The 23,468-nt window shown below is 37.0% G+C and overlaps 3 protein-coding genes and 2 pseudogenes across 4 annotated transcripts; all 5 read right to left on the bottom strand.

The window, feature by feature from the left end:
* Positions 1-88: 88 nt before the first annotated feature.
* Positions 89-6,982, bottom strand: LOC105631678 (uncharacterized). Its single transcript, XM_089722743.1, has 4 exons — positions 6,258-6,982; positions 5,251-6,090; positions 1,421-2,032; positions 89-1,045 (listed from the first exon to the last, which is right to left on the bottom strand). Exons 1-4 carry the CDS (start codon positions 6,852-6,854, stop codon positions 182-184), a joined length of 2,913 nt encoding a protein of 970 aa, XP_089578869.1. The 5' UTR covers positions 6,855-6,982; the 3' UTR covers positions 89-181.
* LOC149499421 (uncharacterized) lies at positions 2,648-4,684 on the bottom strand. The gene is made up of 2 exons (XM_089724678.1): positions 3,926-4,684; positions 2,648-3,629 (listed from the first exon to the last, which is right to left on the bottom strand). The coding sequence occupies exons 1-2, from the start codon at positions 4,517-4,519 to the stop codon at positions 2,766-2,768; spliced, it is 1,458 nt and encodes a 485-aa protein (XP_089580804.1). The 5' UTR covers positions 4,520-4,684; the 3' UTR covers positions 2,648-2,765.
* On the bottom strand, positions 6,972-12,773 carry LOC105631682 (uncharacterized). Its single transcript, XM_089724683.1, has 2 exons — positions 12,403-12,773; positions 6,972-7,313 (listed from the first exon to the last, which is right to left on the bottom strand). Exons 1-2 carry the CDS (start codon positions 12,643-12,645, stop codon positions 6,972-6,974), a joined length of 585 nt encoding a protein of 194 aa, XP_089580809.1. The 5' UTR covers positions 12,646-12,773.
* Positions 10,571-12,094, bottom strand: LOC149499420 (uncharacterized; annotated as a pseudogene).
* A 6,207-nt stretch (positions 12,774-18,980) lies between the features above and the next one.
* On the bottom strand, positions 18,981-22,284 carry LOC105631684 (uncharacterized; annotated as a pseudogene). The gene is made up of 4 exons (XR_016321274.1): positions 21,958-22,284; positions 20,913-21,755; positions 20,349-20,852; positions 18,981-19,968 (listed from the first exon to the last, which is right to left on the bottom strand). The product of XR_016321274.1 is annotated as an uncharacterized LOC105631684 (transcript).
* Between the last annotated feature and the right edge of the window lie 1,184 nt (positions 22,285-23,468).

Below are 23,468 nucleotides of genomic sequence, written 5' to 3'. Positions count from 1 at the left end.
TGGCTCACAAAACTAACTCTCTAACAAGTAGTTCTAAATCAAATATTTAATTAGCACATGCCATGATCTAAGTCTTGGAAACATGAAAGAATTACAAGTGGCAGTTCATTTATTTAGTTTCAAAATCAATACAAGAAAGTTACAGCTGATGAATAAGAAGTTGAAATTTAACCTTAATGAATCAAACATTAAGGTGTTCATCTGGATTTTTAAGCTGCTGTAGCCTCAACAGCTTCTTCTGATGACGAAGAATGCTCAACCTCCTCGTACACCAAATGAAAAATCGAATTATATGACTTAAACTAACAACAACAATCGAACCCAACCAACTGAAAGCCCACATTGGATGCATCCAATCGATTCGGCGAAGAATATGATCGGGAGTCACCATATCCATCGACATTACATAAGCATTTGCTGCAGAATACACTGTAGTACACATTACTGCTGTCAAAACCCATGTGCAGAACTTATTCTGGAGAGGGAATCCACTAATTATCAAGAACACAACCATAAGTGATCCAACAAATGCAATGCTATTGTAAATCAAGAACAATTCGAATGCCGATTCGTAGGTGTAACCAAATACTGCTGTTCCTGCCAAACAAGGATACTTTTTGCAGCTTGAACTGCCAGCGCCGTTTGTATAATCTTCTTGCCATAAGCCGCCAGGTGGGCTTATAACGGCTTGAAAAGTCATTGCGGCTATTAGAGTTGCAACTGCCATTAATGTACCCTGAGTTTCTTCAATCCAGTTACTACCTTGATGCTCTATGTAATTGATGAACTTCTTGCACCATGCTTTTGGCCCTGATGGTGATTTTATGGGAACTGTAAAAATTGCAGCTGGTTTTATTGGCAGGAAATTGCTTGGAGTTGGAGTTGTAGCTTTTTTGGCGCCTGATTCTCTTAAAATGTCTCGAATTTCAGGACTTTTGAAGTCTTTTGGAGAGTGGTCTAATAGATCCAAGGCTGCGAAACCAATTCTATTGATGGTATTTACTTTTGCTTTGATGCTGGGCACTGAGAGCAGGTACCTAATTGTCTGCACAAACAAAATATACAGGCTTCAGCAGGTCAGGATTCAAAATATGAAGCCAAATTTCTTTTAAGATTCTCAAAATATACCAACAGTAAAAATAAGGCTCAGACCTATTTCTTTGGTATTACTGTTTGAATTATTGTTAATAAAAATAATAAAAGGCGACCCCAGTGCGCTAAGCATCTCACACGTGTGAGCTCTGGAGAGAGTGATATATGCAGCATTTCCCTACTTTGTGGTAAAGAAGCTATTTCTGTGGCTCGAACCCATGAAAATATCTATCTGTATTAATTGGTTTTACTATTAATTGAATATTTTCTAGTAACAAGAACTTGAAATACAGCTAAATAAATCCAAGTGTGGTTAGAGAAGGTTAACCTCTAATTGCTTCAGCATGGAAGCTATATGAAGGATGGTGTTGCCATCTTGATTTCCCTTATTGATAAGCTCATCATCTTTGATATTTTCCACCAACAGCATCAATGCGTCCAAATGGTTATATTTTACACTCAGATGTAAAACTGTATCTCCATCAAGCAATTCCTTAGTGGATTGAGGACATGCATTGATCAATTCTTGAATAACCTCAACTCTGCCTCTCATGGCAGCCAAATGCAGAGGAATTCTGCCATCTTGATCACGAACCAAACAAACATCATTATTTGCACGTAACAAAGCTTTCACAATCTTTACATGGCCCTCTGCGGAAGCCAAATGAAGTGGAGAACGTTTGAGAGAGTCAAACTCTGAGGCCATTTTAGGACATTTTTCAAGAATAGCTTGAGTGAAATCAAGGTGGCCAAGTAAAGATGATATGTGTAAGGGAGTTTCAGTAAAAGAGGTGAGTGAAATTTTATTAAGAATGAGTTGATCTGTTTGGAGCAATGTGTTTAAGCTTGCCACACAGCCTTTAATAGCTGCTTTATACACTCTTCTCATTATATCATCTTCATCAAGTCTTACGTTCTCCATTATCTCTTTACTCTCTATCTCCTTCCCCCCGTAGCCAGTAATACTAAGAGGTTTTTTTTTTTTTTTTTTTTTGGGTAACTTAGCTTCTTGTTCCATGTATATATATCAATCAATCTGTATGTTTATGGAGATCAAGTCCCATTTCCAAGCAGATCTTAGACGTACGAGTGCAACCATACAATCAACTTAACAAAGGAAAATTCTCTCACAAGTCAAGTATTGAACGGAGATATTAGTTTTAATTAAATAATTAATCCTGCTAAAGTGCTAATCTTTAGCTTTACCTATGAATTAATAAGTAGCTTCTTTTTGTTACACCCATTTAATTAAATTTTCTTGTTCTGATTAATTAATTGATAACGATACCTTACTTCTTGCAATACTTGCAAGATTGGGTTGGCTCATAGCTTAATTTGGATACTTAAAAAAATGAAATTGAATTGATGGCGCTTGATTCTTAATTATATCTTCCTTCTTCAAGAAAATACATGTACATGCTTTTTAAATCAAACTGTATTATGAAATCTATGCAGTAAATTGATGCATTATGAAAGTTGAAGGTTACAAAAAATATTGTGCCTCTAACAATCCAATATTTAGCACAGGCAATAATCAAGAACCCGACATCATGAAAAATATTAAAAATGGAAGTTTTATTTATGTCAAAATGAATACAAGAGAGATAGAAAATTACTGTTGATGAATAAGAAGTTGACACTAATTTACATTTTAAAAAATTAATCTTAATCAATTAAACATTAATGTGTTCATCTAGATTTGTTAGCTGCTGTGGTCTAAACTGCTTCTTTCGATGCCTGCGAGTGCTCAGCTTCTTTGTAATCCAGATAAGAAATCGAATTATATGACTTAAGCTAGCAAGAACAAGCAACCCAAACCAACCAGAAATCCACGTTGGATGAACCCATTTGATTTTGCTAAGAATTTCATCTGGAGTCGTCATATCCAGCGATGTTACATAGGCATATGCTGCAAAATACACTGTAGTGCACATTAAAGCTGTCATAACCCAAGTAAGGAACTTATTCTGGAGAGAAAATCCACTAATAATCAGAAACACAACAACAAGTGATCCAGCAAAAGCAACGCTATTAAATATCAAGAAATCTTTGTACTCCGATTCATACATGTAACCAAATATAGCTGTTCCAGCCAAACAAGTCTTGTTTATGCAGCTTGAACTGCCATCCCCGTTTGTGTAATCTTGTTGCCATAAGCCGCCAGGTGGGCTTATAACGGCTTGAAATGTCATTGCGGCTATTAGAGTTGCAACTGCCATTAATGTGCCTTGAGCTTCTTCAATCCAGTTCTTACCTTGATGCTCTATGTATTTTGTGAACTTCCTGAACCATGCTTTTGGTCCTGATGGTGATTTAATGGAAACTGTAAAAGTTGCTGCTGGTTTTACTGGCATGAGATTGCTTGGATATGGAGTTGTAGCTTTTTTTGCGCCTGATTCTATTAAAATGGCTCGAATTTCAGAACTTTTAAAGTCTGTTGGAGAGTGGTCTAATACATCCAAGGCTGTGAAACCCATTCTGTTTATGGCATTTACTTTTGCTTTGATAATGGGCACTGAGAGCAGATACCTTATTGTCTGCACAAACACAATATTAATATGGTTTTCTTTTATTTCATATAAAATATGGTTGCAGGCAACATTTTTACGAGCAGAAAATTTAAATGAACAGAAATTCTTAACCTTCAGAATCAGTTCTGCGGTGCAGAAGCTCAGGATTCAAATTTTGAGGCCAACTTCTTTTAAAATTCTCATATACCAACAATAAAAAATAAGGTGCAGAAGTATTGCTTTTAGACTTAATTGAATATTTTCTAGTAATAAAAACTTGAAAACAGCTAAATGGCTCCTAGGATGGAATAGAGAGCGTTTACCTCTAATTGCTTTAGCATCGTAGCTATATGCAGGATGGTGTTCCCATCACGATTTCCCTTATTGACAAGCTCATCATCCTCAATATTTTCCACCAACAGCGTCAATGCTTCCAAATGGTTATATTTTACACACAAATGTAAAACTGTTTCTCCGTCAAGCAGTTCCCATGTGGTTTCGGAACATGCATTGATCAATTCTTGAATAACCTCAACTCTGCCTCTTATGGCAGCTAAGTGCAGAGGAATTCTGCCATCTTTATCACGAACCAAACAAACATCATTCTTTACACGTAACAAAGCTTTCACAATCTCTGCATGTCCCTCTGCCGAAGCCAGATGAAGGGGAGAGCGTTTGAGTGAGTCAAACTCAAAGGCCATTTTAGGACATTTTTCAAGAATAGCTCGAGTGAAATCAAGGTGACCAAGTAAAGATGATATGTGTAATGGAGTTTCAGTAAAAGGAGTGAGTGAAATTTTATTAAGAATGAATTGGTCTGTTTGGAGCAATCTGTTTAAGCTTGCCACACAGCCTGTCGTAGCTGCTTCATACACTCTTCTTATTATATCATCCTCATCAAGCCTTGTGTTCTCCATTGTCCCTTTATTTCTCTATCTCCTTCTCCCAATAGCCAAGTTTCTATATTGGCAAAGAGACTGAAGAGACTTTCTTTGAATCATTTATCATTCATTCATTTGCATATGGTAACTTTCTTTTGTCATTAGAATATAATTATACTATGAGTAGTCACACAAAAGAACAAGTCACAAAAGATAACAGGCTGAATAGTTGGGTAAGGAATTTTTCTTTTTTGTTACATTACTGGCGTAAATCACTTTTTTTTTTATCTGTGCAGGCTTTCTTTTATAAGCTTGCCACACAGCCTCTCGTAATATCATCTTCATCAAGCCTCATCATCTCCATTATTTCTTTATTTTTCTCTCTCCTCCCCAAATAGTAAACTCAAAAAATATATTATGAAGTTAGTATAGCTTCTTGTGTTATATATAAATATTGGGGACCCAAAAATAGAAATAGAGCTATATTCTAAATACTATTATTCAATATAAATTAGATCAAACACATTTACCGATCGAGTTAATTAGGGTTTTTTTTTTCCTTTTATTTTCTTGTTCAACGCTTAGTTGCAGAGAAGATTAACTTATTTTCTTGTTCAATATATTATTTATTTTCTTTTAAAAACCTCAACACAATAAATAATACCAATAGCAATAAGAGAAAGCATAAGCATCTACTTTGAGCCACCAAGCAAAGTATGCTAGTATTTTTCAGTTTGGCCTTTTATGTTCTGATTCCCAAATCAAACTGCATGTCGTTCCTCTGCTCTGTTCTCATTCTTCATTTTATGCCAAAACTTCCGCAGCTTCTTTACCGTCCATACTGCAAACCGAATCAATTCAATTATGTCCGAAAATGAAATCACCAATGCAGAAACACCAATCACTTTGGAATCCATATTCGCCATTTTTTCTCTATATCTTGATGGAGTCACAATTAACATACCAGTTACATAGCTGACTAACAAAAACAACAACGTGATCTTAATGGCTTGTGCTAAAAGCCAAACGCAGAACTTATTCTTGAGAGGAAATCCACCAACTATTAGAGCTATGACAGTGAAAGAAGCAGCAAAAGCAATACTATTGGAAGTGATATAATATATATATCGATCTGGATAAGCATAAGCTAAAACTGAAGTTCCAGCTTCACATATATTTGATTTGTTGCAAGCAGAACCGCCAGAGACATCTACAAAATCCTGTTGCCAAACACCACCAGGTGGATTCATTGCAGCTTGGAACGTCATGGTTGCAATTACAGTTGCGACTATCATTAATGCGCCACGTGTTTCTTCCAGATTGTATTGCAAGTGTTTCATGCATTTCTCAAACCGTGATCTTTTCATTTCTGCAGTAGAAGCAAGAGCAATAGCTCTTGGCTGTTGTGGTTCTGGTGGAAGAGTGTTGTTGCTGCTAATTAGCTCTGCTGCTATTCTTATACCAGCTTTTATTAAAATATCTTGAATTTGTAGGCTTTTGAAGTCTCTTGGACATTGATCTAACAAATCCAAGGCCGTCAATCCCATTCCGTTTAAGGCATTTGCTTTTACTTTCACTGTAGGAAGGGAAAGCAAATACCTTAAAGTCTGCATATATCCATATACAAATTTGTTTTAATTAATTCTGCGAATATACAACTCAAGAATATCTACTTTTTACACAAATTAAATAATTCAGCTACTAGTCCAGTAATTGATTGCAATCATTAAAAAACACAGTTATATATAGCTAGGATGAAAAATTAAATAATTACCTCCAATTGCTTAAGCATGGCAGCTAAATGCAAGATAGAATTGCCATCTTGATTTCCTATATTCAATATCTCATCACCATTGATAAATGTCACCAATAACTTGAAAGCCTCCAAATGGTTATATTTTATACACAAGTGGAAGACTGTGTCTCCATCAAGAGCCTCAAAAGTGGACTCAGAACTTGCACGTACCAATTCTTGAATAACCTCAACTCTACCTCTCATGGCAGCCAAGTGGAGAGGGATTCTACCATCTTCATCACGAGCCAAGCAAGCAGTTTTATCTTGCAGTAGCAAAGCTTTGATTATCTGAGTATGGCCCTCGGCAGAAGCTAAGTGAAGAGGTAACCGCAAAAGAGAATCTTGCTCGAAAACCATTTTAGGGCATTTTTCAAGGATAGCTATGGTGAAATCAAGGTGGCCAAGTAAAGCTGAAATATGTAGGGGTGTTTCAGTTAATGAAGTAAGTGAAACTTTGTTAAGAATGAGTCTGTCTTTCTGGATCAGCGTGTTTAATGTTGTTACACAGCCACTTATTGCTGCTTCATATAACAATACTGTTGGATCTTCTCTGTAATTATTCCTAACTAATTCCATGATTAACTCTCTGACCGTCTTACCATATGATTGATAGAAATAATAGACTTACTTGTATCTTGAGGTTTCCTTGAAGCTTCTACGAGATAAAATTAATGGACTGGTTTTTTGAACGTCTTAATCTGACATTGGAATTATATATATAAATATATTTACCGTCCATACTGCAAACCGAATCAATTCAATTATGTCCGAAACTGAAATCACTAATGCAGAAACACCAATCACTTTGAAATCCATATTCGCCATTTTTTCTCTATATCTTGATGGAATCACAATTAGCATACCATTTACATAGCTGACTAACAAAAACAACAACGTGATATTAATGGCTTGTGCTAAAAGCCAAACGCAGAACTTATTCTTGAGAGGAAATCCACCAACTATTAGAGCTATGACAGTGAAAGAAGCTGCAAAAGCAATACCATTGAAAGTTGTAGAAGAATGTGCAAAATTATTGTTCTGTACTTTCATCAATAGGGTCACATGTATATACATATACAGGATACTATAAACCTATTAGGAATTTAAATCCTAACAGAACTCTATTTACAACTAGCCCTTAACACTCCCCCTCAAGTTGGAGCATAGATGTTAATCATGTCCAACTTGTTACAAAGATAGTTAACCCGAGGTCCATTTAGAGCTTTTGTAAAGATATCTTCTAACTGTTCACTTGCTTTAACATGCCCTGTAGAGATAACACCCTGTTGTATCTTTTCACGAATGAAATGACAATCAATCTTGATATGTGTTGTTCATTCATGGAATACTAGATTTGATGCAATATGAAGAGCAGCTTGATTATCACACCATAACTTTGCAGGAAAGGACAACTTGAAGCCAATTTCTTCTAACAATTGACGAATCCAAATTGTCTCACAAGTAGATTGCGCCATAGCTCGATATTCTGATTCAGCACTCGATCGTGAGACTACATTTTGTTTCTTGCTCCTCCACGATATCAAGTTTCCACCTACAAAGACACAATATCCTGAAGTTGATCTTCTATCAACCTTCAAACCTGCCCAATCCGCATCCGAAAAACACTCAATGTCCAAATGTCCATGATTATTGTAAAGGAGACCACGACCTGGATTACCTTTCAAGTAGCACAAAATTTGTCCTAAAGCTTCCCAATGAATAACAATAGAAGAAGACATAAACTGGCTTAAGACGCTCACACCATAACTTTGCAGGCAAGGACGACTTGAAGCCAATTTCTTCTAACAATTGACGAATCCAAATTGTCTCACAAGTAGATTGCGCCATAGCTCGATATTCTGATTCAGCACTTCGATCGTAAGACTACATTTGTTTCTTGCTCCTCCACGATATCAAGTTTCCACCTACAAAAACACAATATCCTGAAGTTGATCTTCTATCAACCTTCGAACCTGCCCAATCCGCATCCGAAAAACACTCAATGTCCAAATGTCCATGATTACTGTAAAGGAGGCCATGACCTGGATTACCTTTCAAGTAGCACAAAATTTGTCCTAAAGCTTCCCAATGAATAACAGTAGGAGAAGACATAAATTGGCTTAAGACGCTCACAGAGTAAGCAATATCTGGATGTGTTACCGTAAGATAATTCAGTTTGCCCACCAATCTTCTATACATCTCAGGATCATCAAATAGCTTACCACCAATTGAAAGTTGCAAATTAGGAGTCATTGGAGTACCGTATGGCTTGGTACCCAACTTTCCAGTTTCCTTTAGTAAGTCAAGGACATACTTCCTTTGAGATAAGAAGATGCCTCTCTTACACCTAGATACTTCTATACCCAAAAAATAATTCAACAATCCTAAGTCTTTTGTCTAGAATTGAGTCTGGAGGAATGACTTGAGTGATGTAATGCCTGCAGAATCACTCCTTGTAATAACAATGTCATCAACATACACCACAAGTAGAATCAAACCAGTGTTAGTACTTCTGAAAAATACAGAATGATTAGAAGTACTCTTCTGCATGCCAAATTGGTGAACCACATTGCAAAATCTACCAAACCAAGCTCGAGGACTTTGTTTTAGGCCATAAAGAGATTTTCGAAGTTTACACACTTTACCCAACTCCCCCTGAGCAACAAAGCCTGGTGGTTGCTCCATGTAAACTTCCTCCTAAAGATCGTCATGAAGAAAGGCATTCTTAATATCCAGCTGATGTAAAGGCCAGTCAAAAGTAGCTGATAAAGAAACAAACAAACGAACAGAAGACAATTTGGCCGCAGAAGAAAAAGTATCAGAGTAATCAAGGCCATAAATCTGAGATTAGCCCTTAGCAACTAATCGAGCCTTGAGACGGGCAACAGATTCATCAGGATTCATTTTAACTGTGAAAACCCATTTACAACTAATAGCTTTCTTACCTGCCGGGAGAGGCACAAGATCCCAAGTACCATTAGTATCTAAGGCAGCCATCTCCTCTTTCATTGCTGCACACCAACCAGGATGGGACAAAGCTTGGACAACAGTTTTAGGGATAGAGACAGAGTCTAGGTTACTTACAAAACAACGAGATGAAGGAGAAAGATGATCATAACTAACAAAAGAAGAAATAGGATATGTACACGTGCGTTTACCTTTTCGAAGAGCAATGGGAAGGTCAAGGTCCGATGGAGCAATGGATGGCACAGGCTCAAGTTGAGTGGAGGGAACCGGATCTTCCGTTGAAGCGGTAGATAGGGGAAGTGAGTCAACAGTTCCTGGTCTCCTGGAATAAACCTGTTCAAAATGAGGGTGGACAGATGCTGGTGCAGGAGGCGGAATAGGAGGAGCAGACGCTGTAGCAGGAGCAGGAGCAGGAACAGGAACAAAAGCAGGAGCAGGAGAGCTAGGAAATTGGTGGATAGCGTAGACTAAAAACTCATCATCCTCCCCCTCACTCTTATATATAGGAGAAGGAAAAAATAGAGTATTCTAAAAAAATGTGACATCGACAGAAATAAGATAACAGTCAAGATCGGGAGAGAAACAACGATATCCCTTTTGATGCCGAGAATACCCAAGGAAAATACAACGAAGGGATTTTGGATCTAATTTGGAAACCTGCGGACGAACATCACGAACAAAACAAGTACAACCAAAAATACGAGGTTCAATAGGAAATAAAAGTTTAGAAGGAAACAAGACACTATAAGGAATTGCACCATTAAGCACAGAAGAAGGCATGCGATTAATAAAAAAACACGCAGTAGAGACAGCATCTGCCCAAAAATGTTTAGGGACCTTCATTTGAAATAGGAGTGCCCTAGCAACCTCAAGAAGATGTTGATTTTTTCTTTCTGCAACCCCATTTTGAGAAGGAGTATCAACACAAGATGTTTGATGAAGAATACCATTCTGTGACATATAAGATTGGAAGGAACTAGATAGATATTCTTTAGCATTGTCACTTTGCAATGTGCGAACAGAGGTATTAAATTGATTTTTAATCTCAGCACAAAAGGAACAGAAAATAGAGAATATCTCAGAACGATTTTTCATTAAAAATAACCAAGTAACACGAGAATAATCATCCACAAAAGTTATGAAATATCGAAAGCCAGTTTTAGAAATAACAGGACATGGACCCCAAACATCAGAATGAACTAACTCAAAAGGGGATGAAGCCCGTTTATTGACTCGAGGAACTAAAGGTAAATGATGATGTTTGGCAAATTGACAAGATTCACATTCTAAAATCGATAAAGACTGAAACTGCGGACACAACTTCTTTAAAGTAGACAACGGAAGAGAGGGATGGGATTGGCGGTGCCAATACACTTGACAGAAGATGTGGACCCATCAGCTAGAGTAACATGACAATTAAATTGCTCAGGTTCTTTAAATAAGGATAAGAGACTAGGGTTACCTGTCATATGATCTGTGCAACCAGAATCAATGACCCACTCTGATGAGGTAGACATAAGACATGTAGTAGGAGTACCTGAATTGGCAGCAGTAGCAATTGAGGAATCAGTAGACTTAGAAGAACGGTATCTAGAGAGCTCAGCATACTCTGCAGTAGAAATTGTTATAGTCTTTTCAGAAGAAGTAACTGCAGAATCTTGAGTGGCCATATTTGCCCTTGGGGGCTTATTTAGCAGTTTCTTACAATACCGTTTAGTGTGACCAGGTTCATGGCAATAACGACAGATAAGAATGCTTGCCTCCTGATTAATTGGTCCATTACTATGGTTATGTCCTCCTCTTCCTCTGTTTCCTGGCTCTCTAACTATGTGATTACGACTCACAAGTGCACTATTATCATAAGGGGAAGGGGTATAAAAACCTTCAGTACGTAGTAATCTAGCAAAAGTCTCCTGAAGAGAGGTAACGTCACTGCCTGAAAGAACCTGTGATTTGGCAATTTCAAAAGTCGGAGCAAGACCAGCAAGAAAACTCATTACAGCCATTTGTTCGCGCTGAGTCTATTGAACCTTAATATTGGGGCTGAATGGCAATAAAACATTAAGTTCCTCGTAAATCTTCTTAAATTCCATGAAATAAGCTGTGAGGGGCTTATCTTGCTGGTCGGCCCGATAAAGTCCATTGCAGACCTCATACATACGGGATAGATTACCTTTTCCCGAGTACAAAAATTCAAGATAATCCATCAGTTCCTTAACAAACTCTCAATGGTTAATTAAACCAATTACCTCACTGTCAATCGGATTTTGAAGCTGTACAAATAATCGAGCATCCTCTCTAGGCCAGATTTGCCTAGCAGCTCCTTCAGGTGGATCATTGGTGAAATGGTCATCCTTATCCAAACTATGAAAATATATACGAACTGTTTTACTCCATGCCAAAAATTAGAGCCAGTAAGTTTGTGTTCCGTTATTTTATTCAGTAATGGCACCACATCAGTGATAACAGGTTTCGATTCGGAAGTCCCCGGTGGAGTAGTCGTCATGATTTGTGATGAAACGCTCAAAAACAAATGTAGCACAACAAAGGAAAACTACGATTCTTGGTAACTTGATAGCAGAATAGCAAAGAGGCAGCAGCACAATATAAATTCACAAATTCAGAATGTACCCAGCAAGGCAACAGCAAAGGTGCAGCATAAAAAAAAAAAACACCACAAAAGTCAAAGAGAGCCGACACAACACACTGGGTTGCACTGCACTGGCAGAAACGACGCCGGAAACTGAGAGCCCGTAACCGGAGATGGCCAGACGCACCCTCACTCGCCGTGAAGCCCACTCGCGCGAATTTCGGTGATCAGATTTGGAGGGACAGCCGATCGGCGGCATGTCCTTCTTCCTTGGGTGGTGATGAGACAGAAAGACCAGCCTATGTGGGTGACCTAGACTGGCAATCACAAAAAAATACCCTCTGCCTGTAGTTTCAACGCAAAAAAGAGCAGAGAAAGAAAGAAAAAAAATAATGAGCCGAGGGGGCTCTGATACCATGTAGAAGAATGTGGAAAATTATTGTTCTGTACTTTCATCAATAGGGTCACATATATGTACATGTACATGATATTATAAACATATTAGGAATCTAACTCCTAACAGAACTCTATTTACAACTAGTCCTTAACAAAAGTAATATAATATATATATTGATCTGGATAAGCATAAGCTAAAACCAAAGTTCCAGCTTCACATATATTTGATTTGCTGCAAGCAGAACCGCCAGAGACATCTACAAAATCCTGTTGCCAAACACCACCAGGTGGATTCATTGCAGCTTGGAAAGTCATGGTTGCAATTACAGTTGCGACTATCATTAATGCGCCACGTGTTTCTTCCACATTGTATTGCAAGTGTTTTATGCATTTCTCAATCCATGATCTTTTCATTTCTGCAGTAGAAGCAAGAGCAGTAGCTCTTGGCTGTTGTGGTTCTGGTGCAAGATTGTTGTTGCGGCTAATTAACTCTGCTGCTCTTCTTATACCAGCTTTTATTAAAATATCTTGAATTTGTAGGCTTTTGAAGTCTCTTGGACATTGATCTAACAAATCCAAGGCCGTCAATCCATTCCGTTTAAGGCCTTTGCTTTTGCTTTCACTGTAGGAAGGGAAAGCAAATACTTAAAGTTTGCATATAGCCATAAACAAATTTGTTTTAATTAATTCTGCGAATATACAACTCAAAAATATCCACTTTTTACACAAATATCTACTCTATTTAATTACTTCACAGTTATTAACACTGATCATTCAGCTACTAGTCCAGTAATTGATTGCAATCATTAAAAAACACAGTTATACACAGCTAGGATGAAAAATTAAATAATTACCTCCAATTGCTTAAGCATGGCAGCTAAATGCGAGATAGAATTGCCATCTTGATTTCCCATATTCAAAATCTCATCACCATTTATAAATGTCACCAATAACTTGAAAGCCTCCAAATGGTTATATTTTATACACAAGTGGAAGACTGTGTCTCCATCAAGAACCTTAGAACTTGCACGTACCATTCTTGAATAACCTCAACTCTACCTCTCATGGCAGCCAAGTGGAGAGGGATTCTACCATCTTCATCACGAGCCAAGCAAGCAGTTTTATCTTGCAGCAGCAAAGCTTTAATTATCTGAGTATGGCCCTCGGTAGAAGCTAAGTGAAGAGGTAAGCGTTTGAGAGAATCTTTGCTCGAAAACCATTTTAGGGAGTTTCTGTTAAAGTTACAACTACAGCTCCATTGAAGAAATTGATGCAAGTGTTGTTGATAGTTTTTGGAGGTATTTTATTAAAGTCATTTAGATTTGTTGTACTTTGTTGAAGTCAAGAAGTAGTTGAACTACCTTGCTTTTAGGTAGGTTTGGTGAACAACCTTCCTTGACTTATGGAAGGTTGGTGAACAAACTTTATAATAGCTCTACTATAAATGTTTACATTATGCTGTAATGGAATTAATGAGATGTGAATATTTGTTTCTCCACACTTACAAAATCTGCAGAATTTTCCTTCTCTGTAGAATTTTCCTTCTCTTCCTTAATTTTCTGCTCTTCTAAACCAGCAAGTGGTATCAGAGCAACCTTGATCTCAAAGGGCTGTGTGTGTTTGAGTGAAAATCATAGAGAAAGCCACCAAATAAACCAGAATTTGTGAAGTTTTTCTGTTTATTTGCTTTTCTGCAAATGGCTTCTAGCAGCATATCGCTTTCACCACCTCATTTTAATGGGGAAAACTACCATGTTTGGGCTGTGAAGATGAGAGCTTATTTCAAGGGGCTTGGATTATGGCAGTATGTGGAGGAAAACAGAGTACCTCCACCTCTTAATCAAAATCCAACCCTTCAGCAGATTAGACAACATGAAGAAGAGGTTGCTAAGGCTCCAAAAGCTTTGTCCTATATCTATGCAGCTGTTGCAGATCCTATCTTCACCAAGATTATGACATGTGAGACAACACATGAAGCTTGGGAGAAGTTAAAAATTGAGTATCATGGATCTGAAAAAACTAGACAGATGCAGGTATTTAATTTAAGAAAAGAATTTGAAATGTTGAAAATGAAGGACAATGAAAAGGTGAAAGATTACATTGATAGAGTTATGAAAATTGTAAACCAAATTCGATTGTTGGGAGAAGAGTTAGAAGAGAAGAGAATTATGGAGAAAGTTATGGTGACTCTCCCTGAAAAATTTGAAGCCAAGATTTCTTCTCTTGAAGAAACTTAGGGACATGTCACAAATATCATTGAATGTGCTTTCAAATGCTCTACAAGCTGTAGAACAAAGAAAAGCTTATAGGGAAGAAGAAACCATTGAAGAGAAGGCTCTTGTTGTGACTCATAAAACAAAAATACAAGAAGGAGGTTCAAGAGGCCAGCAAACTGACAGAAAACCAAAAATAAAGAAGAATTTCAGAAAAAATTGGAGGAAGGACAGATTTCCACCTTGTCCACATTGCAAAAAAACAAAGCACACTGAGAACTACTGCTGGTTCAGACCTGGAGCTCAATGTAAGGTTTGTAAGTAATTTGGTCACACCGAGAAAGTTTGTTCTACAAACCAGAATCAACAAACACAAGCCCATCATGCACAAGTCACCGAAAATTCTGAAAAGTATGAAGAACAACTATTTGCTGTAAATGAAATTGAAGAATGTGGTGTCTCAATTGAAGCTAAAGAATCATGGCTTGTTGATAGTGGCTGCACTAACCACATGACACCAAACTTGGTGAATTTTGATAGCTTGGATACAACCTATTCTTTAAAAGTCAGACTTGGAGATGGTAGGCTTGTTGATGTCAAAGGCAAAGGAGATGTGATTATACAAACTCCTTCAGGTACAAAGCTTGTTTCCGATGTTCTTTACGTATCGAAACTAAATCAAAGCTTGTTTTCGGTTGGTCAATTGCTGGATAAGAATTACAGTTTGCTATTTAAAGATAAAACTTGTGAAATAAGTGATCCTTCTGGCTCAAAGTTATTTGCTGTCAAAATGAACCGGAGAAGCTTTCCTCTATATTTAAGAAACTTCGAAGAAGAATCTTGCTGAGTCACAAAAAAGAATCTGATTTGTGGCATAAGAGACTTGGTCACACCAATCTCAATTCATTAAAATTGCTGCAATCCAAGAAGTTAGTTGCTGATTTGCCATCTGTAGTTGAAGACGGCAGTATATGTGAAATATATCAGTTAGGCAAACTCAGTCAAACACCATTTCCATCTGATCAAGCATGGAGAGCTTCTATGAAACTTGAATTAATACACACTGATGCGTGTGGCCCTATGAGTGTCTCATCTTACAATGACAGCAAGTATTTTCTATTGTTTATTGATGACTACACCAGATTCTGCTGGGTATATTTCCTCCAATTCAAATCTGAAGTTTTCAAAATGTTCTTGAAGTTTAAATCAATGGTAGAGAATCAAGCTGGCTCCCCAATCAAGATTTTAAGATCTGATAATGGGGCTGAATTTACATCCAATCAATTCAAGCAATATTTGCAAGAAGCAGGCATTCACCATCAATTAACAGTAGCTTACACACCTCAACAAAATGGTGTAAGTGAAAGAAAGAATCGATCTGTGATGAATATGGCGAGATGTCTCTTGTTTGAGAAAAATCTGCCCAAAGTTCTTTGGGCTGAAGCTGTAAACACTGTTGTATATCTTCAAAATCGGCTTCCAACCAAAGCTATTGATGGAAAAACTCCTTTCGAAAGCTGGTTTGGAGTTAAACCATTGGTAGGTCATCTCAAAATCTTTGGAAGCATATGTTTTTCATTTATTCCAAATGCAAAAAGAGGGAAATTGGATCAACGAGCTGAAAAAGGAATTTTAGTAGGCTACAGCAGTGAATCCAAAGCCTACAGAATTTTGAATCCTGTTACTAAACAGGTGTATGTCAGCAGGAGTGTCAAATTCGATGAGAAAGGTGAATGGGATTGGAGTAAAATGGAATCAGAAAATTCTAAATCAGTTCTTGATTTTCAGCAAGAGCAAGAACTTCCAGTCGACAATGAAGAAGAATCAGATGGAGACGATTATGCAATTAGAGGGACTAGATCCCTAGATGAAATTTACAGCAGATGTAATGTTGTCTCACTTGAACCAACTCAGGTGGATGAAGCCTTAAAATTGCCTGAGTGGAGAGCTGCCATGGAGGAGGAGTTGAAGATGATTATGAAGAACGAAACATGGATTTTAGTTCCTAGACCATTGAATAAGCATGTAATTGGAACTAAATGGGTATTCAAATTGAAATTAAATTCTGATGGTTCCATCAATAAGCATAAAGCAAGATATGTTGTTAAAGGTTACGCTCAACAGCAAGGGGTTGATTTTACAGAAACCTTTGCACCAGTTGCAAGATTTGACACTATCAGATTGATTTTGGCACTAGCAGCAAGTGAAGGTTGGCAAGTCTTTCAATTGGATGTGAAATCAGCTTTCTTAAATGGTTCTTTGAAGGAAGAAGTGTATATTGAGCAGCCTGAAGGTTTTAATGATGGAAGCAATAGAGTGTGTTTGTTAAAGAAAGCACTCTATGGTTTAAAACAGGCCCCAAGGGCCTGGTATGCCAAGATTGATCATTACTTGCTGAATTTGGGTTTTAAACGCAGCTTAAATGAGGCAACACTTTATGTAACTCAACAAGGAAGTGATGGGCTTATCATTTCTGTGTACGTTGACGATCTACTTGTCACAGGCAACAATTTACAATTAATTCAAGAATTCAGATTGAAGATGCAGCAGGTTTTTGAGATGAATGATCTTGGCTTAATATGTTATTTCCTTGGGATTGAAATTGCTCAAGATGAGCAAGGGATTTTTATTTCACAAAAGAAATTTGCTTGGGAGCTGCTTAAAAGGTTTGAACTTAGCAAATGCAAACCAGTGAGTACACCTACAGCCCATGGAATAAAATTGCAAAAGGATGATGGTTCTCACTCTATAGATGCTTCAACTTATAGGAGCAAGGTTGGTTCTTTGCTGTATTTATCTGTAACAAGACCAGATATTATGTTTGCAACAAATTTACTGTCGAGATTCATGAATTCTCCAATTGAAAACCATCTTACAGCAGCCAAACGAGTTCTGAGATATGTGCAAGGGACTGCTGAATTTGGTTTGTTTTATAGAAGATTAAATGGTGTGAAGTTGTTGGGGTTCTCAGACAGTGATTGGGCTGGGTCATTGGATGATATGAAGAGCACTACTGGTTTTTGTTTTTCACTTGGTTCTGCTGTCATTTGCTGGGGAACAAGAAAGCAAGCTTCAGTCGCTCAATCAACTGCAGAGGCAGAGTATGTTGCAGCATCTGCTGCTGTAAATCAAGCTATTTGGTTGAGAAAGGTGTTAGTGGATCTGAATTTTCAGCAAGAAAATCCAACTAAAATACTTTGTGACAATAAATCAGCTGTTGCTATGGTTAAGAATCCAATCTTCCATGGAAAAACCAAACATATAAAAATAAGTACCATGCAATTCGTGAAGCTGAAAAGGAAAATGAAATTTAGATTGTTCATTGCAGTTCTGAAGACCAAACAGCAGATATTTTCACCAAGGCATTGCAAAAACCAAGATTTAAATTTCTTAGGAATAGATTTGGTGTTTGTCTCAACTCTTGCATCAAGGAGGAGTGTTAAAGTTACAGCTACAGCTCCATTGAAGAAATTGATGCAAGTGTTGTTGATAGTTTTTGGAGGTATTTTATTAAAGTCATTTAGATTTGTTGTACTTTGTTGAAGTCAAGAAGTAGTTGAACTACCTTACTTTTAGGTAGGTTTGATGAACAACCTTCCTTGACTTATGGAAGGTTGGTGAACAAACTTTATAATAGCTCTACTATAAATGTTTACATTATGCTGTAATGGAATTAATGAGATGTGAATATTTGTTTCTCCACACTTACAAAATCTGCAGAATTTTCCTTCTCTTCCTTAATTTTCTGCTCTTCTAAACCAACAGTTTCAGTAAAAGAGGTGAGTGAAATTTTATTAAGAATGAGTTAGTCTGTTTGGAGCAATTTGTTTAAGCTTTCCACACAGCCTCTCACAGCTGCTTCATACACTCTTCTTATACTATCATCTTCATCAAACTTTATGATCTCCATTCTCTCTTTATTTTTGTGTCTCTTTCTCCCAATGGCCAGTTACTGATGTTTCTATGAATAGGAATGACAATTGTACATGAAACCACCTCGATCTTGATACTGTGAGGAGAAAAAACAAATTTACAGATGTAAGTGCATATATGATCTGGTAATAAATTCAAGATCGAATCTTTAAATAATCAAAAAAATCTTTGTAACCTGGCTCAATAATAATATATTATTTATTAAAAATCAATTTATTTTTCATATTCATGTATTTGAATATTGTAACTTTAATAAAAAAAAAAAAAAAGGTAAAGAATCATGTATTTGTATATTGTTAATTTTTTCATATTCATGTATTTGTATATTGTTAATTTTTTTTTTTTTTTTAAAAGGTAAAGAATCAACTTGAATTAACTAGAATCAAGGATTACAACATTAGAAATGAAAACAAGAGGGCCAGAATCCCACTACCTTAGATCAAGACAGGGTAGAAATTGGTCGCAAGTAGGTATGCAACACTATTTGCTGATGTTCTAGCAAAAGTATGAGCATAATGAGACGGTTCTTTTAAGTGATTATTATTTCAGTTTGATTATTATTTCTTCAGCTGGTTGCTTATGTTTTGGGCTCACAAAACTCTCTTTCTAACAAGTAGTTCTAAATCGAATGTTTAGCACATGCCATGATCAAGTCTTGGAAACCATGAAAACAATACAAGACAGTTACAACTGATGAATAAGAAGTTGAAAATTAACCTTAATTAATTAAACATTAAGGTGTTCATCTGGATTTTTTAGCTGCTCTAGCCTCAACAGCTTCTTCTGACGACGAAGACTTCTCAACCTCCTCGTACACCAAATGAAAAATCGAATTACAGGACTTAAACTAACCACAGTAATCGAACCCAACCAACTGAAAGCCCACACTGGATGCATCCAATGATTTCGGCGAAGAATATGATCGGGAGTCACCATATCCATCGACACTACATAAGCATCTGCTGCAGAATGTACTGTAGTACGCATTACTGCTATTAAAACCCATGTGCATAACTTATTCTGGAGAGGGAATCCACTAATTATCAAAAACACAACCATAAGTGATCCAACAAAAGCAATGCTATTGTAAATCATGAACAATTCGAATGCCGATTTGTAGGTGTAACCATATACTGCTGTTCCTGCCAAACAAAGATACTTTTTGCAGTTTGAATTGCCATTCCTGTTTGTATAATCTTCTTGCCATAAGCCGCCAGGTGGGCTTATAATTGCTTGAAAAGTCATTGCGGCTACTGGAGTTGCAACTGCATTTAACTTACCTTGAGTTTCTTCAATACAGTTACTACCTTGATGCTCCATGTAATTGATGAACTTCCTGAACCATGCTTTTGGCCCTGATGGTGATTTTATGGGAACTGTAAAAGTTGCAGCTGGTTTTACTGGTGGGAGATTGCTTGGAGTTGGAGTTATAGCTTTTTTTGGCGCCTGATTCTCTGAAAACGCCTCGAATTTCAGGACTTTTAAAGTCTTTTGGAGAGTGATCTAATACATCCAAGGCTGTGACACCCATCCTACTTATGGTATTTACTTTTGCTTTGATACTAGGCACTGCAAGCAGGTACCTAATTGTCTGCACAAACAAAATATGTAGGCAGAAGGTCAGGATTCAAAGTTTGAAGCCAAATTTCTTTTAAGATTCTCAAAATATACCAACAATAAAAATAATGCTCAGAACTGTTTGTTTGGTATTACTGTTTGAATTATTGTTAATAAAAATAATAAAGGTGACCCCAGTAGCATCTCACATGTGTGAGCTCTGAGGAGGGGTGATTTATTCAGCCTTTCCTGCTTTTTTTTTTTCATAGAGAGGCTGTTTCTGTGGCTCAAACATATGGAAATATTTAACGAATACTAATATTGCTTTTACTATTAATTCAATTGAATATTTTGTAATAATAAAATCTTTTAAAACAGCTAAATAACTCCAAGTGTGGTTAGAGAAAAGTTAACCTCTAATTGCTTCAGCATGGAAGCTATATGCAGGATGGTGTTGCCATCTTGATTTCCCTTATTGACAAACTCTGAATGGTTGTATTTTACGCACGAATGTAAAACTGTATCTCCTTCTAGCAATTTCCAAGTGGACTCGGGACATGCATTGATCAATTCTTGAATAACCTGAACTCTGCCTCTCATGGCAGCTAATGCAAAGGAATTCTGCCATCTTGATCACCAACCCAACAAACATCATTCGTTACACGTAACAGAGCTTCGACGATCTCTGCATGTCCCTCAGCCAAAGCCAGATGAAGTGGAGAGCGTTTGAGAGAGTCAAACTCAAAGGCCATATTAGGACATTTTTCAAGAACAGCTGCGAGTGAAATCAAGGTGACCAAGTAAAGAAGATACATGTAAGGGAGTTTCAGTAAAAGAGGTGAGTGAAATTTTATTAAGAATGAGTTGGTCTGTTTGGAGCAATGCATTTAACCCGACATCATGAAAAATATTGTGCATCTAGCAATCCAATATTTAGCTCATGCAACAATCAAGAACCCGACATCATGAAAAATATTAAACTGCATGTCGTTCCTCTATTCTGTTCTCATTCTTCATTTTATGCCAAAACTTTCGCAGCTTCTTTACCGTCCATACTGCAAACCGAATCAATTCAATTATGCCTGCAACTAAAATCACCAATGCATAAACACTAATCACTTTGAAATCCATATTCGCCATTTTTTCTCTATATCTTGATGGAGTCACAATTAGCATACCATTTACATAGCTGACTAACAAAAACGACAACGTGATATTAATGGCTTGTGCTAAAAGCCAAACGCAGAACTTATTCTTGAGAGGAAATCCACCAACTATTAGAGCTATGACAGTGAGAGAAGCTGCAAAAGCAATACTATTGAAAGTGATATAATATATATATTGATCTGGATAAGCATAAGCTAAAACCGAAGTTCCAGCTTCACATATATTTGATTTGCTGCAAGCAGAACCGCCAGAGACATCTACAAAATCCTGTTGCCAAACACCACCAGGTGGATTCATTGCAGCTTGGAAAGTCATGGTTGCAATTACAGTTGCGACTATCATTAATGCGCCGCGTGTTTCTTCCACATTGTATTGCAACTGTTTCATGCATTTCTCAAACCATGATCTTTTCATTTCTGCAGTAGAAGCAAGAGCAGTAGCTCTTGGCTGTTGTGGTTCGGGTGGAAGATTGTTGTTGCTGCTAATTAGCTCGGCTGCTCTTCTTATACCAGCTTTTATTAAAATATCTTGAATTTGTAGGCTTTTGAAGTCTCTTGGACATTGATCTAACAAATCCAAGGCCGTCAATCCCATTCCGTTTAAGGCATTTGCTTTTCCTTTCACTGTAGGAAGGGAAAGCAAATACCTTAAAGTCTGCATATATCCATATAAAAATTTGTTTTAATTAATTCTGCGAATATACAACTCAAGAATATCTACTTTTTACACAAATATCTACTCTATTCAATTACTTCACAGTTATTGACACTGATCATTCAGCTACTAGTCCAGTAATTGATTGCAATCATTAAAAAACACAGTTATATATAGCTAGGATGAAAAATTAAATAATTACCTCCAATTGCTTAAGCATGGCAGCTAAATGCAAGATAGAATTGCCATCTTGATTTCCCATAATCAAAATCTCATCGCCATTGATAGATGTCACCAATAACTTGAAAGCCTCCAAATGGTTATATTTTATACACAAGTGGAAGACTGTGTCTCCATCAAGAACCTCAAAAGTGGACTCAGAACTTGCACTTACCAATTCTTGAATAACCTCAACTCTACCTCTCATGGCAGCCAAGTGGAGAGGGATTCTACCATCTTCATCACGAGCCAAGCAAGCAGTTTTATCTTGCAGTAGCAAAGCTTTGATTATCTGACTATGGCCCTCGGCAGAAGCTAAGTGAAGAGGAAAGCGTTTGAGAGAATCTTGTTATGATTAATCTCAAATAATTCCACAATAACCTAGATCGTGCAAATCACTAGATTCAACAAAATAGATTGAATAAGAAAAAGGTTGCGTACCTGACATCGTTGTTTGTCGATCTTGATGTGTAGAATTAGGTTTGCAGCCTTCCAGAGAATTGAAGAATCGATTTAGCGGAAGCAATACGAAAGGAACGTAAAACTGAATCGTATTCAACTCCGGGGACCACGACCTTTATATACCTGTAGGGTTAGTACAATTCCTATTTCGGTCCTTTAACGAAATAGGAATTATATAATGGTCTCTACACTTAATATCTATAATTAGTTGATACCTCAATAGTCAATTATTCACAATCAAGACCACATTTGAAATTGACTTTACAATTAGACTGCTGTACATATTTAATTTTACATATTAAGCCCACAATAGAAAATTAAATCCAACAATCTCCCACTTGGGCGAACATATGTTAAATAAAATACATACACCAAAATGAGCTCAACAAACGCAGTCATACAAGGTATCCAAAAACAATCTCGTCCATTAGTTATATTGATAAAGAGCTGAAGAAACATTCGCCATAGATCTCATGACTAAGTTCATCATCAACTACATTACCAATACCCCTAAATGACATAGATTCATTATAGAAGTGTAGCATGAAAACTACATGCAATGTGATCATCATGTCTGTTTCCAACTGGTCACCAACAAAAGTGAGATCAAGCAAAACAATAATAATAATACAGAGTGTAACCATCAACCAAAATGAGTACTCAACAAAATTTCATAATAAAACATATCCAAAACAAAATAGAGCATTCAAAAACATAATGTATACATAAAGAGCAAACTCCCACTAAAACTAGACAGTCTCAAACAAAATGATACTCATATGAGCGGTGTGCTCATGGAAAACTTTCGGTATCACTGCCTTTGTAAGCGGATCCGCAATCATAGAGTTTGTTCAATATGCTCTAAGGATATTTGTCCACTCTGTACCCTCTCCTTCACAGCCCAGAACTTAATCTCAATGTGTTTTGATCGAGAAGAGCTCCTGTTGTTGTTGGAGAATAAAATGGCTGACCTGCTGTCACAATACAACTTCAGTGGTCTTTCTATTCCACCTACTACACGCAGCCCAGTGA

Source organism: Jatropha curcas, chromosome 1 (genome assembly GCF_041381405.1).
Source record: "Jatropha curcas cultivar XTBG-Jc1 chromosome 1, XTBG_Jcur_1.0, whole genome shotgun sequence".
NCBI classification, from domain to species: domain Eukaryota; kingdom Viridiplantae; phylum Streptophyta; class Magnoliopsida; order Malpighiales; family Euphorbiaceae; genus Jatropha; species Jatropha curcas.
Note: the sequence above shows the minus strand (reverse complement) of the source record. Positions and strands in the feature narration are given on the sequence as shown.

Excerpts from the sequence above, each read along its gene's own strand:
- LOC149499421 (XM_089724678.1), bottom strand. The coding sequence starts at position 4,519 with ATGGAGAACACAAGGCTTGATGAGGATGATATAATAAGAAGAGTGTAT. Across the intron at positions 3,630-3,925 it reads CGATGCTAAAGCAATTAGAG|ACAATAAGGTATCTGCTCTC; the intron begins GTAAACGCTCTC and ends GTGTTTGTGCAG.
- LOC105631678 (XM_089722743.1), bottom strand. The coding sequence starts at position 6,854 with ATGGAATTAGTTAGGAATAATTACAGAGAAGATCCAACAGTATTGTTA. Across the intron at positions 6,091-6,257 it reads CCATGCTTAAGCAATTGGAG|ACTTTAAGGTATTTGCTTTC; the intron begins GTAATTATTTAA and ends GGATATATGCAG. Across the intron at positions 1,046-1,420 it reads CCATGCTGAAGCAATTAGAG|ACAATTAGGTACCTGCTCTC; the intron begins GTTAACCTTCTC and ends TTGTTTGTGCAG.
- LOC105631682 (XM_089724683.1), bottom strand. The coding sequence starts at position 12,645 with ATGAAAAGATCATGGATTGAGAAATGCATAAAACACTTGCAATACAAT. Across the intron at positions 7,314-12,402 it reads ATGCTTATCCAGATCAATAT|AATAATTTTGCACATTCTTC; the intron begins ATATATTATATT and ends AAAGTACAGAAC.